The sequence below is a fragment of the Megalopta genalis genome, chromosome 6 (genome assembly GCF_051020955.1).
Source record: "Megalopta genalis isolate 19385.01 chromosome 6, iyMegGena1_principal, whole genome shotgun sequence".
Lineage (NCBI taxonomy): Eukaryota > Metazoa > Arthropoda > Insecta > Hymenoptera > Halictidae > Megalopta > Megalopta genalis.
The window spans coordinates 3,702,075-3,716,405 of NC_135018.1; the positions used below are offsets into that span (position 1 = coordinate 3,702,075).

General features: G+C 34.0%; 1 protein-coding gene across 1 annotated transcript in view; it reads right to left on the minus strand.

Moving 5' to 3' along the window:
• Positions 1-950: 950 nt before the first annotated feature.
• LOC117223779 (uncharacterized) overlaps positions 951-14,331 on the minus strand; it is a 94,085-nt gene continuing 80,704 nt past the window's right edge. Inside the window, exons 6-7 of the mRNA XM_033476280.2 lie at positions 14,110-14,216; positions 951-12,826 (exon numbers count right to left, since the gene is read on the minus strand). Coding sequence (XP_033332171.1) covers positions 12,701-12,826; positions 14,110-14,216 — 233 coding nt within the window. The 3' untranslated portion in view covers positions 951-12,700. The remainder of the gene's footprint in view (positions 12,827-14,109; positions 14,217-14,331) is intronic.

Below are 14,331 nucleotides of genomic sequence, written 5' to 3' on the forward strand. Positions count from 1 at the left end.
AGAAAGCACTGACTAATAGAAAACGCCGGTGGTTCCATCTCGTATTTATCAAGCAGCTACACATTTCTAGATAATATCATTTATGTAACGAAATCTGTACAGCAGATATCGACCTGCTGAATCCGTAAAGTCACGTGACTACCCTAAGCCTTTAATGCTTGTTTTTGCTGTCTGTGTCTCGAATTCGTGAATTATCGGTAATGTTGGGCGCGACATCGAAATGGTAAGAGAGACCTGACTGTTTTGAGCAGTCCTGAGGATCCCACAAATCCAAGACAGAAAAGTCCATAAAATGTAATATCTCTTTGAACTTTGAATCATAAGTGTATAATAAAAAATTCTATAAGATGCAATGCTTGTATGGATCCTAAGTCTACATTTAAGCCTGTGCCACAGACTTGTGTCTGTGCCATGAGATAAGAAAAAGCTATGCTGTAAATGATCGTTATCTCCAAGAGATACATATCCAATTGATGCCGAAAATGCGTAGAACGGTGTGCAACAACTCACTGAAATGTCTATCGCAAAATATAAATAAAATATATCCACATATTAAAATTTAATTTCTCTTTTATCAATTAGATCTTAATTTAATGATCTTAGAAAACTATAGCAATGCAATTTTTCGAGCAATTTTTCAAACTATGTACATGTTTATATCGTTAGCTAAAGTGCATATAAAAATATTGGATATTGGTTCCAATGTCTAAGAACGGGTGCAACTTTTTAATATAATTATGAATGCAATTTTACATTTCGATGTCAAATGAGCACCGATGAATAAACAAATATAATGAAATTATAATAATAATATAATAATTATTATAATAAATTCTTGCCAGTTTAATATTAGATAAATCTAAAGAACGAAAATGACGCTGAACGTGTCGAAAGTTTTTTTTTAGAAGGGGGAATTTCGATTGGCATTCTCAATAAAATTATAATCGAGATTCGTTTCAAATTTCAAACAATTTTATTAACAAAGCTTAACAACCAATAGTTATGGAAAGTGTTTGTAGCGGTAACACAGACGTATTAGATAAAATTGAAGTTCCACATCAAACATACATCGTAGCACAGTACAGTTTCATTGAAATCGACACAGTCGAATCTACATTTTGTAACTAATTACCGCGTTCCCTCCCTATAAGCGAGCATTGCCGATCTTCTTAAAATAACATCCGCATACGCATCATGCTACGGACTTAGCTGACAAGACAAAAAAAAACGTGACGCCAAACAATGAAACGTCCGTTCGACATCTTAAGCATTGGTGGCTATTGGAAGGGAACACTGTCACCTGACATCATGCCTAAGTACTCCCTATTCTCCATCATCGGACACAGAATTACCGTAAACAGCAAAGTGTAAATACTACATGTCACAACACTATATAACATCTAACACACGTTTAGATTTCACTAATCTAGCATGATCTATAATTGCTAACTGTTTACTATTTGAACACCGGTTCATACACAGACGCGTTACTCTTGGTACATATACGTGGTAGCCAGTTGGTTTAGGAACGCAATTACAAACACACATTCGCCTCGTTTGCTAACATACATTCATTTCTGTTAATTATCGATACAAAACTACAAATTAGTTGTTCGACTAGCAGCGATGGTAGTCGCCCCTTGTCCCTTACATTAGGCGTGTTCAAAATGGTGCTCGTAGAAGTCAAAAGACTCAGAATCAAACACTATCATGATTGTTGTTGGACAAAACGAAGCTAATGATTTTATATTCACTTTTCTTATCCTTTTACTACATAATTGATATAATAATTTCACATTTCACATAGATCTTCTACTCTCTGCTTTTATATCTTTTTCTGTCATCAATCGCGTATTTCTCTTTCTCGCTTCGAACATCGTTGTCCTTACTCCATATCTTTCCCTCCAAACTACTTCTTCCTAAAATTATAAGTACTTGTTTTCATATACAATTTAAAATTTGACCAGTCTATCCCCTTTCCTTTTTTTCGTACGTCAATTTCTTTTCGAAGCTTCGACATTTTGCGAGGCTATTTGAACACGCCTTACGCCTCTGAATCTTTCTTGGAGGAATTTATAATTATTAAATAATTCTTTCATCCCGAATCTACAAAGAATTCGTGTAAGATGTTCTAATGAAACTATCGTATGTAAATGGTGAGCTAATTTGCCTTCTCTGCTTATGAGGATGAAATTATTGACTGTCACTACTTTTTGTGTAGCTTACAACTTGTATGATATCGTTTGCAAATGGAACAAATAATAATAATGAATACCTATTAACGTACAGAGTCTTAGTACGATGACACCATTTCAATATTTATTCGTAAATACTGACGACAGGAAGTTTAAATAAAAGTATTTGAATGTGTTAATGGATTGAAGGCTTAGGGGCCTTGATCTCACTAGCTATTCTATATTATATGATTTAGGGAAAATTCAGTCGCCCTTTAGAAAAGTTGTATTACACAAAACTTTTCACGGCTAGGTCACGTAAAAAATAAAAAAATGGTGCCCCGATAGTTCATCTGTTCAAATTCTATCTCCCTGATCAAGCGGTTATTAAGACATCGAAAACATCGACTGATTACGAAATAGTCAGGATATTGTTTCCTATCGCTTTGTCGAGGGCTATTTTACTTTTCTTACTATCGTACGTGACTACACACATATTACAAATACTACACGTTCAATGTTATCTACGATCCAAATTTCGAGTATTAATGTGTCAGTGCTGTCCAAGTTTCGTTTCAGGACTTTTCCATTTTGCTTTTGTCTTCTAAATTACCATAATTAACTACAATAATATCGATCACCGTCTACGCGAAAGAAAACATCTGAGAATGTAATTTCTACCTCTCTTACGACTGCTGTAGATTTAAGATGCGATTATAGATCATTTATTCAATTTGAAATTATCGGAGCTTTACAAGTTTTGCTGTATTGTAAGGAAGAATAAAATTGGAGGATTGTGGTTATTAAAAATATTTCTGTACACCGTTAAAGACATTACGTAGTTCGTAATGTTCTTATAAATTCAGTGATCAATTTTATGTTCGCAATTACTTATGAGTGTAAATGAGGTAAGCTTTACGTTTATCTAATTTTATACGTGCATTTTGTGTAACATCATCCTTTGCATCCTAAATCTACACGACGTTTGGTAAGCACAAATTGTGGACAGCACTGAAGTTCACGGTTAGACAGTGAGGATTTATGCAATCTCAGCTTCTTATATGTTAATTTACACGGATTTTAATGCAAGAAAAATATTTCGAATTTCCTTTACGTGCGAAGAAAATTAAAACTTTGTTCGGTATTCTTTCTTTCATATAACGTTTGCTATGATTGCATAAAGTTCGCAGTTCAGGGTACAGCTAAATGACACTTGGTTTATGACGATGCTTCGGTTACTAAAAAATCTACTTCAAACACCATGGAATCAAACAATACACAAAGAAAAACGTTATGAAATTAGAAAATTCTACGTTCGGTTTTGCAATTTTTTACTCGACCAGTTTTGGAAGCGCTCGGTGAAGTGCATCCAAAACATTTCGACGTGCATTATTCAGAAAATATCACGAAGATATCGTAATTTATTTATTAGACTAATAAAGAATCTAGCGAACTTCTCGACTAATATTAGATGAAGGAAAAAGTGCAGTGAGTTAAACCATGTTGTTGGTTTATTAAAATAAAAGCGGAGGATATTCACCGGTACACCGCGAAACTTCCTTAAGAAGTTTCTGTCAAAATATATATGTTATGTATATATATATATATATATATATATATATATATATATATATATATACTTTTTTTCTCGTAGAAATTTACATCTATGTAATTTATCGGATACATGCCCAAAGCTTAACATTCTAAAGCTGACTTATAGAAGAAAATCGGTTAGATACGTGCCACAAAGCGTACGGATCAGTGGCTCTGGACACATAGATTGGTCGACTGTTTCTTTAGCAACGTCATCGAGAAGTGACGGGATCCGAAGTTCCGGTTCACACCGGGAACCGTGAATATGTAAATAACGGCCAAGTAATGTTATTATTGTACACTTAGAGAATCAGCGGTTAATGGTCCTTTGATTTCTTAATTGATCTCCGTGCAACGAGCAATGCAGAAGTTTTTCGGTCTCGTCGTCGATGAGTGTACAAATGTTCAATAATTCGGCCGATATTTATAAAAATGCATCTGCGAGCGAATTGACATTTTTTTCGACTTGTCCGTACAAATTCGTTTACGCTATCAGACTGTCGCTATACCTAGTTTAGCACGCGCGAAGAAACACACGCTGTGAGTATGTTTACCCGGTGTTTGGGCATAAACACTATAACCCAGAGGAAAATATTTCTGTACGGAAGATTTGATTAAAAACGTATAAATAAAGATATCCTTTTTATAGTCTCTTCTCATTCAAACATTTTTGATAATTATTTCAATTGAAAGAATCCTAAATTAGCAAAGTAAATAGTGTAATATAGATTTTAATTTCATTTTTAAATATATTTTAATTTCTTTCATTAATCATAAACTCCAACCTCACATTTGTAACTGACGATGAATATAAATTAAACATAAGGAACATTAACATATTTTAAATGAGGTTTAATATGAACACCAACAAAATTAAGCTATTATCAGATAGCGATAGTGAGGTAGGATTATGAAGGATATGAATTTTATTTCGTTAGATTGCAATGTGATATCAATTTTTCAATGCAAGAAAACTTAACAGAAAGAAGAAAAATTACTAGATTTTCAATTCAATGTTTTGTACAGGGGCTCTTTATACTAGGTTGTACTGTCTGTTAGGAAATATTCTCTACAGTTATCAAATTTATGCTTATACACAGAGTAATATCGTGTTTCTAAGGTTCACCCTAACGATGTTCCTCGAGAAACCAAAGCACCATTTATATTACGCATTTGAATAGAACAATTGTCACGACTATTTTACGCGTAGCATATACACACACCATTTAAACACATTAGATAGATCTCTCGTATCTGACACCTGTATACGTTTATTATAATTATGGTTGTTCTTAGACACTAGTTAGTCCCTATCTCATTAAAGCAATCGTATCGTTTCGATTTCATGCGTATCTGTCAATTTGATCAGTTCATAATTCTCTGGCAACCTAGAATTCATATCTCACAGAAACTATTATTTAACTTTGACCAAATTGTACGCTATTTATGATCATTGTAAATTCAAGATTTATTAATTGATTAATTTAATCAAGAGTATTGAAATCTCTTCTCACACATGAACATAATTCGTATTATTTTTGTACAATAAAACCTTGAAACACAAACGATGATCGCTCTAATGAAACGAGACAGTTCCTAATATTCTGTACAACACTCTATATAAAAATCTTATGGAAACACTTACAGATATATGCACTCTGTAGAACGCAGTAATCTCGCGCCGGGCACACAATGTAAAAACTCTCAAAATCTATTTGGCACTCTCCTAGTTTCATGGAAAAGGCGAGCACGCTTGATATTATATTCATCAATTCAAAGACATTGCATATGAGTAGAGTTTTACTCATTCGCTACATGTACGTTTCTGTTACATTATATACCTTAGCGTTGCCTTACGATAATACGATAATTGGTCTAAGTATGTACTGTTTGTATTAAAAAATATCAACTGTGATTATAAATATCTTTTTTGTGCACCGAGTTCATGCACAAATCGTTCTCGATTGGAAAAAAATTGAGAAAGGATTACCACTTTTACCAAAGCATTACCAGGCATACGTATTTCTATATGTGTAAACTGAATTTTCTAATTGGTATCACCTGTGTTACTCTAATTTCACATCACTCAGCACTTTATATAGTTTGGAGTCTATGAATTGAAGTTCCTTCTTTGACACGTTTCTACCAATCTGCAACGAATTGTGCGAACTCAGTTTAGTGTAAATAGAGCTTGATCAGTCGACTTATAGGAAAAAAAAACTCGTAATTTGTATAGATTTCAGCAATCTTTGAGTTGATTTTGGTCTTGTTAATAATCGAACTGCGGAAAATTCTGCATTTATAAAATTTTGTCATTTCAAAGTTCTGTAAGATAAAAATTTTGAGAAAATATACTGATGCATACAGAATGTTTCATAACAAAAGAAATAAGATTTTGACTTCCTGTTTATAATCACGTATCTATTGATAATGTTATAGAAAGAAAAGTTGATATTTTTTAGTAATCTTTTGCAAACATGTCCGCAGTCCATTAATGATATAAATATAATATGTTAAATCGATATCAGGGAATTAATATTTTTTTGGACAGAAATTTGATCCTGTATTTCGCTCAATTTTGATCTTTAGATGTTGATTAGCGTTGTTTTTGATTCGATCGCGAAAGTTTGATTATTTCTGAATTTTTTAATATATCGAATGTATCCGTAAATAATTCACTATTTTTAAGTGGGAGATATATCATTGTTATTACCTTACGAAAATGGTGAATTATTTATTGGCACACAAATTTTTATTCGCAATAAAATTACGGCATAAAATATCTTTTTATAACCAATAACAAAATCAGAAAGTGTTGATAGATCATAAAGTGCACTTTGTTTAAATTGTAGTGTCGTTCATTGTGTCGTGCTTGTTTCAAATGTGATACGTCACGAACTAACATCTAGAAAAGATCCACGTCGAAAGCACTATCCTAAACAGTCAGTATAAGCAATTGTTTCAGTGTAGACTTGCTGGATGCAGACAAAAAATTTTTTGATGATTTGTTTGCTTGATTTTGTATGATTAATTCCAATGAACATTGACACGTCATGAATTGTTCTTACTGACAAATTTTGATCTTGGGAGCAAAACGTGATCCAAGGAGCAAAAATTTTAAATTCTTTGAGTTTTGATAAAGAAATCTGTAAAATATACAATTTTCACGAATTTTATATGTCCTCAGCCCACCAGAAATAGTGATTTCGTAAAGATTAATTTTTTTTTGTCACTATAATCTGCATTTCGAAAGAAGAGACCAGCGTTTTCTCATTTTCAATCACTTTATCGATCCAAAGTTTGCTTGGTGTTTTTCTCTGTAAATTTATTATGAAAACATTTTTGTCTTAACCCGAAAATTATAATTGATATGAAGTTCATTTTATAAATTTCGTTTCAAAACAACGATTCTAAAACTATGATAAAGATATAGTTAATAATATAACAATCAATAGTGATATTATGGTAACACCGCAAATTAGCCTAAGCCTTGTAGTGAATCTCTCTCTTGATTTGAAATACAGACTATGAATATATTACTTTGCAACTAAGAATACGTGTAAAAAAATATTTCTTTTTTTCATAAAATGTTAATTTTCAAATATGTCAAAATTACGATTTTGTATATCATTAGGGTATGAGTACTTTCTCGATTTAGGTATTGTATATGTCCTACGACAAAATTTTCTTTGTTTCCGGTTTCTATGTATGCCTGTACCCAGCATTTATGTGGGTATTTATCGGCATGTCTACGAAATTGTATTATAGCGCCACTATTCAACCCCTGATCACATAGATTACGGTGCCTGGATTTGATTGTACTTATTTGCATTTTCCTTGTTTATCAAATTTTTTAAAATTTACCTCTGAATCTAACTTCGGAAATTAGATTCCTCTTATATCTTACAATTAGCGCTCAATTTTGTTAATCGTGCCCATGACATTCTTCATATTTCGTCAATCGTCTGTAACTTATTAGCCTATACCTTATTTATCAAAAATTCTTGTAGATAAAGTCCAACAGTTTTAAATCACCCGATTAAGACTTCATAAAATTAGAGGTCCATGAAATTTTTCTATTAAATTTTGATCTTAAATTTTTCCATTGAATTGTTTTATTTCGTGTGGAAAACTATCCCAAAATTAATTGTCACGATGTAGACTTAAGTTAAAATAGTGAAACTGGACAAATCTCAAATATATTCATGTTTTGTTAAGAATTTGAAGACTCTGTTGGAACTGTTTAGAGGTTTATGAAGTGTTGAATTGAAAAAAATCCAGGCACCGGGATCGTAGGTTTAATTTGCTGTTTAGATTGTAGTCTAACAATGACATTACATACATAGGATCAGTGTACGTTTGTGGTGTGGGTTACTATGCCCTGTCACACATTGAAAGGGGACCAGAGATTGACAGTGAACCCTCCTGCAAGTCTTCAATGTGTGTCATGCGTTACATATTGAATTTTGATTTCGAGCTGTCAGCCATTTTGTCTTACATATTATTTACGCGGATTATCTTCTTTACTTAGTATTTACATTCTCTTCGTTTATAATTACGATTAAGTCCTTAATGGTAAAACGCGGAATAGACTCTTAAAGGCTGTTGTGTGTTTTGTTCGAAATGAAAGCCGATATCACAATAGCGTGTAACAAAATAAATATTCTCGCGAGAAAATATTCGATTTTCGAAATCACTCGAACATTGGTTATTCATCTCGTGTAAAATCCACAGTGATGCATCGTATTTAGCGGAAATTCCTGTTGCAACGTAAATATGACATTGCTAGAATCGTTTCAATACTTTTCATGATCTTGCAAAATTTTCCAAAATAAGGTGGCGTATCCGTTATACTTGAGAACAGATTGAATGGAATTGAAAAATTCAACATAGAAATTAAATAAATCGAGATACCTTTGTTTACATAAAAAATATGAAAATAATTTCTTAATTTCCTGAAGAGTTACCTTTTACGTGAAATTTATTATATAAAAAACAAAGGAATGTAATATAACTCGTATTAGTTAACAATCGTATTAGTTTTGCAAGATGCGATCAATATAAATCGAAACAATTCGATGTGACTCATGGGTATAAGCGACATATTTTTCTATTTTAGAAGAGACAATGTAGTATGATCTGTTTGTATACGTACGTACATTACAGACGAAAAGTGCAAATTTAGTTTTACAATTATTGATGCACACGTTATGCTTATGATCGCGTTAACGATCATAAATTTCATTCGGACGAGTCATAAATAATTTCTGTCTCTAGGAATAATGATTTACCATTAGGATGTGGATCTTACTGCTGTTTGTACTTTGTTGATGAAGAAAACTAGTTCCTTGATAAAACATAATATTGTTTTTATAAGCAAAATTTGATCGCAGGAAAGCTTCTACGTTTTTAGGATTAAAACTTGCTCACAAAATTGACGAGTAATGATTTGCTCATTGAAATTACATAATCGTATATTACGAGTACGTACGTACACATGGATATGTGTTACTAAATGTATACGATTGTGTCTTTATACTCGCTGTACGTATGTAAACATGATAATGACGATATGTCTGTCACTTCCGAGTAACACTTACATTATTTTAAGTACGTCTTTCCACATCTACTTTAGTATTCTATACTGCTGCCACATACTATTCATTCACATTAAGGATCAGAAAGAACGCTGCTTTCGCCAGGATATACACACATGTATACTATAATGAAACTATAAAGTAAACGCTGTTTTCAGAAAGAAGAGACAGATTTCAATGAACACGTTTCTCTTTCGTCAAACATTAGTTTCTCGATCTTCTTTCAGTCAAGCACATCAAGAAAACGTTGCTATTGTCAATCCTCAGCGTGATTGAATAAGAACTGAAGCTTCGCAGGCGTCTTTAACAAACTGCTCCCTGCACATCAAATTTGTTTCGTATTCCAGTGACTTAATTATATGTCGTGTTAGTTAAACTAGTCGAACTTAGTGAAAATAGTCGTAGTAGTACATTTGCGTACATGCTAAGATTTTGTACATTCAAATGATATCATCACTTTTGCTGTATAAAAGAGGTTCAACAAATTCTGAAACATATGGGAAATATAATGTTTGTTTTAAAGGGTTAATGACAGATCTGTGTCTGTAACAAGGATGCATCTTCCCCAAAACCTGTACTGTTCTTATAGTGGTACAACCGTATAACAGGGCCACTGTGGAAGTAAACTTTCTCCATTAGAAAACTTACGTCCAACAACATCGACGTGCATTATATTATAGAAGTTATACGCACACATACACATATACGTAGATATATACAAGGTGTCCCAAAACAGTAGGGCCATTCAGAACGCGAACATTCCTGATGCAACAACATATTGAAACATCTTTTATCAGTTTTTACACCTGAGATATTTCCAATCGTGAAAATCTTAAAAACGAACTCTGATACACTTATAGTGATAAAACAGTTTCCGATTCGTACTCGTGGGAGTAATATATATGTTCTAAATGGTGTCTCATACTTTTGGGTTACCTATGTATACATTAATAATCAACCGTATAACGATACCACGTCAAATAGTCTGCAGGACAATTGAAGCAAAGTCTGTTCGGTCGTATAAAAGACGTAATTTGCGAGAGAGACATGTATAATACTTCACTAACTGACAATACCAATGGCGACGAATACTAGGAAGAAGAATATCGTTTTATCTAATCACGTGAAAAACGTGCTCCGTCGTAACAAAACGACGTAGCTTCTGATACCTTTACATTTCGCATTAAAAGATCATCTGTTACGAACATTATGCGTAAAGATTTCAACGTTGTAGACTAGGTACATCCAATTTATGTTCTTCCGCAGTAGACATCTTTCTGCAAATCAGTATAGTTGACCTTATAATAAATGCTTTTAATCTTCCTAATGTTTCATATTTCACATTGTTTTTATAAATGCGTACAATAAACAATAAGTGTATTTATTTTCTGTGAACGTTTGTGAAATAAGATACTATTGTATACAGAGTGTCACGTTCAATTCTAGCAACACATTCTGCTCATCCAAACTTTAACCATAGCAGAAAAAGTTTCGATGTTCAATTACTCGAGTCGTCATCTCTGTTACGACAGGGTCCATCTTCGAACGAAAGGTACAGACGTATGTACTCGCAATACAGTTTCATCTTCACACATGCACACACATATTTTTACACCAACGCACACGTTAAAATTACGACTCTAATATACTCGGATGTTACCTTCCTTTTACGAACAACGTTAGCTGCCTTAAGGATACCGTGCGGTCCGCACCGGTACAGCTTTGTGTTTTGTGTTTCAACGTGCAAGCGGCTATTCTGATCGAGATCAGAAACTAAGGTGATCGATCGGGTCTCCTTTATGTTGGCGCTGACTTCTGTTACTTGGTATTTCCGTTTTGCGACGGTTTCACAGTATAGGAACCAAAATCTGCACCTAAGAGTTGATGAAACTTGAATACATTGTGCAAAAATGATTTTTCTTTCGCATGTCAAAAGTCAAAAATGTTTCTTAACTCTTAGCGATTTCAGGTAAAACGGTCGATAAATATCATTTTTGTAAAGTATTATTTAAAACTATTTTTATTCAACGGAGTTGATAATAAGACGCGCAGAGAAATGTCAGGTAGCGTTTTTCTTCATATGCTGAGGGTTAAATCATTTTCCAAACTATGAACATAGTTCGAACGCCAAACTTTTCGTAAGGCTGCGAAAATGGAAAGACAAAATTAATCGTAGCGATTATTACGCTATGAGCATGCTAGAAATCCGAACAAATATCGAATCACCAAATAACAGAATTACCAAATGACTAACTATCAGTTTTAAATATTATTGGCTTCGCTCCAACACAAAAGGGAGTTCTAAAAAACCCTCTCCTTAGTTATAAACAATTAGAATTACTGTTTCTTAATTATAAATGTCCTGGTTACATTCTAATCACACATTCTCTCTCTCTCTCTCTCTCTCTCTCTCTCTCTCTCTCTCTCAAGTTACAGTATAACCGGACTGTGGATCTTTATGCAAATATAGATCTTCACAGACCAACTTACCAGAACGTTTGTGGAACGCAAATGTCTTTTCGACTTAGAAATTTTCAATGGATCGCTATAATTGCATAAAACCTGCAGTACAAACGTAGCACGTAGATTTGAAATGAATCGCTTCGTAGAAATTAGGTCCGAGTCGATTTAACGTTTGACTGCCATCCGGTTGTCGAATACGTAACGTTATCGCAATGATTAACCCTTGAATGCCCAGGGAGGGGGTCCATCTGGGACTATACCGCTACAATTTTTGTAAGTAAATAAATAAATACACCAAAAACATGCGAACTAGTATTTCAACACTTTCGATCACCAGCAAGTGAACCTAAGCAACGCTTCAAAAAATATATAAAATGTCATAACGTTGGAGCTATTTAAAGATAATAATCACCAGCAATCTTTCGTGTCCGTTCAAAAGTGATATTCAAGTTGAAGGAGATAGCTCGGTGCAATGGGTTAACTTGAATTTAATCTCGCACAGAACCTTAGATACAATGTATGAGGTCGTTTTGTCTCAAGGACCTCGCAAGGATTTCGGTTCGTTGGGCATACAAGGGTTAACAAGAAGAAATGAAGAATTCGAGTCTCCCGTGCGTTAGCCAAGTTTTAATCTCTTATTATCTTGTCGCGAAGATTAATGCTTAGGTCTGGACCAAACTCTGCGTGATCCGCAGTTGGACGACATGGCAGTCAAAGTGCTAGTCAGCCTATGTATTTGGATATCCGTGAGGAGAGGCGTTCGGGCTCCTATTGTTTGGTTCACCCCCTTCACCGACGGCCACACTGATCATATTTCGCCGAGGCAAAATATTACATGGTCATGCGTGGCGAACGGTGGAGGGGGTCCGGCTGCTATGCTTGGTCTACCTCGTGGCACACCTCCATATAGTTTGAGTTGCGCATGATGTCCTTTATCATGTCCTTCAATATGGGGTAACGTGGGAAGATTGGATACACTTTTGAACTGTTGTACTCCTCCTGTGGGGTGAACGTAAACTTGCATTAATTACGAGAACATGTTAATTATCCGAACAGCGAGTGTTAATTATAGACTAATAGCAAAGGATGTTGTACATAAATCTTGATAAAATTGTAGGATAATCGCGCAAAATTCTCTGCTGTAATTACAAGAGATCAAAGTGGCGTAGAAGGTTATTTTGTTAATTCTCTAATAAACAATTTTAATTCTCTAATAATTTATTTTGTTATTTCTCTAATAAACGGTTAATATCTGCAGTTTGTTTATGTCAATATTCAAAATTTTCTACTACGTTCAATAACATTGTAACATCATTGCCCGGTGAATATTTTTATACTTCGAGCATAAATGAGAAATTATTAGTATTGATTTTAGTATTTGCCAACAAGCTGTATACACAGATTTTTAAAACAAATTGAAAGTAGGTGACCCGAAATATTAAGCTACAATATCCGATACTATACAATTTGCATGCAAATGAGAGTTTTCTAATTAATTAGTATAATCTAATTAACAATATCCCTCTGATACGCAATGATTCACGCAATATGGAGAAACTATAAATATTATCATTGAATAAGGCAATTTATTCCTTTTCAGCAGCATGATAATGCATAAAAATGCTTCTAGCTTCAGGTAACACAATTATCCTCTTCGAAAGTGAAATGCACATGTATGTACGTGTACGTATGTATCATCCAGCTCCGGGTACCTATAAGTACCTACTCTGAAGTTCACAATTAAAAGTGCTTTTATTATTTCACGGCTGGAATGCTCTTCACTTTACCATTTTTATCAATACTCCACACTTTTCCCCTACACAAATAGCGAACACAACCGTTCAATTTAAATTTTTATCAATATTTCACGCTTTAAAGTGTGTGCGAACAGTAAAATTAAAAGTATTTAATTTTTATGTTAAGGAGATCATTTCTTTATTTCATTTTTGCGGTGTCTAAGATACATGTAGCAGTTCTGAAAATGTTTCCCATCGTTATAAATCAGAAAGAGTCGAGCATCATTTTGACGGGTTCTCCGATCGCTGAAGTGAACGCTAATCTTTCGAATCCAGTAGTCTTTTCTACTAAATCAGCCGCAATATTGAAGAAAGTGGAAACAAGAGCGAAATCTTTGGATGAGCGTGTGGCAATAAAAATGCGAAAAGCATGCTTAACTGTCCCGCCGGATTCCTCTTAGAGGAAAGAAGTCTTCGTAGCACGTTTATCGGTTTATCGGGTCTTGAGGATTGTTGCGCGACCGAAAGGATAAATAACGTAAGTACCTTTAGATCTCGAATCAGATTTCTGAGGCCCGTGTATCTCTTCAACAGTCTATAGAGGTCATTAGTCAGCTGCGTGTTCTCCGCCTCGATCTGCGCCGTCGTCATACCTGTTTCATGTTCACATAAATACGCACGCATTAATCCTTACATCAATATGGAACACCGTTTCAATAAGCGTTCGTTGAAATTATTCGGGGAAGATCTCCTTTCCGCTTCCAAACA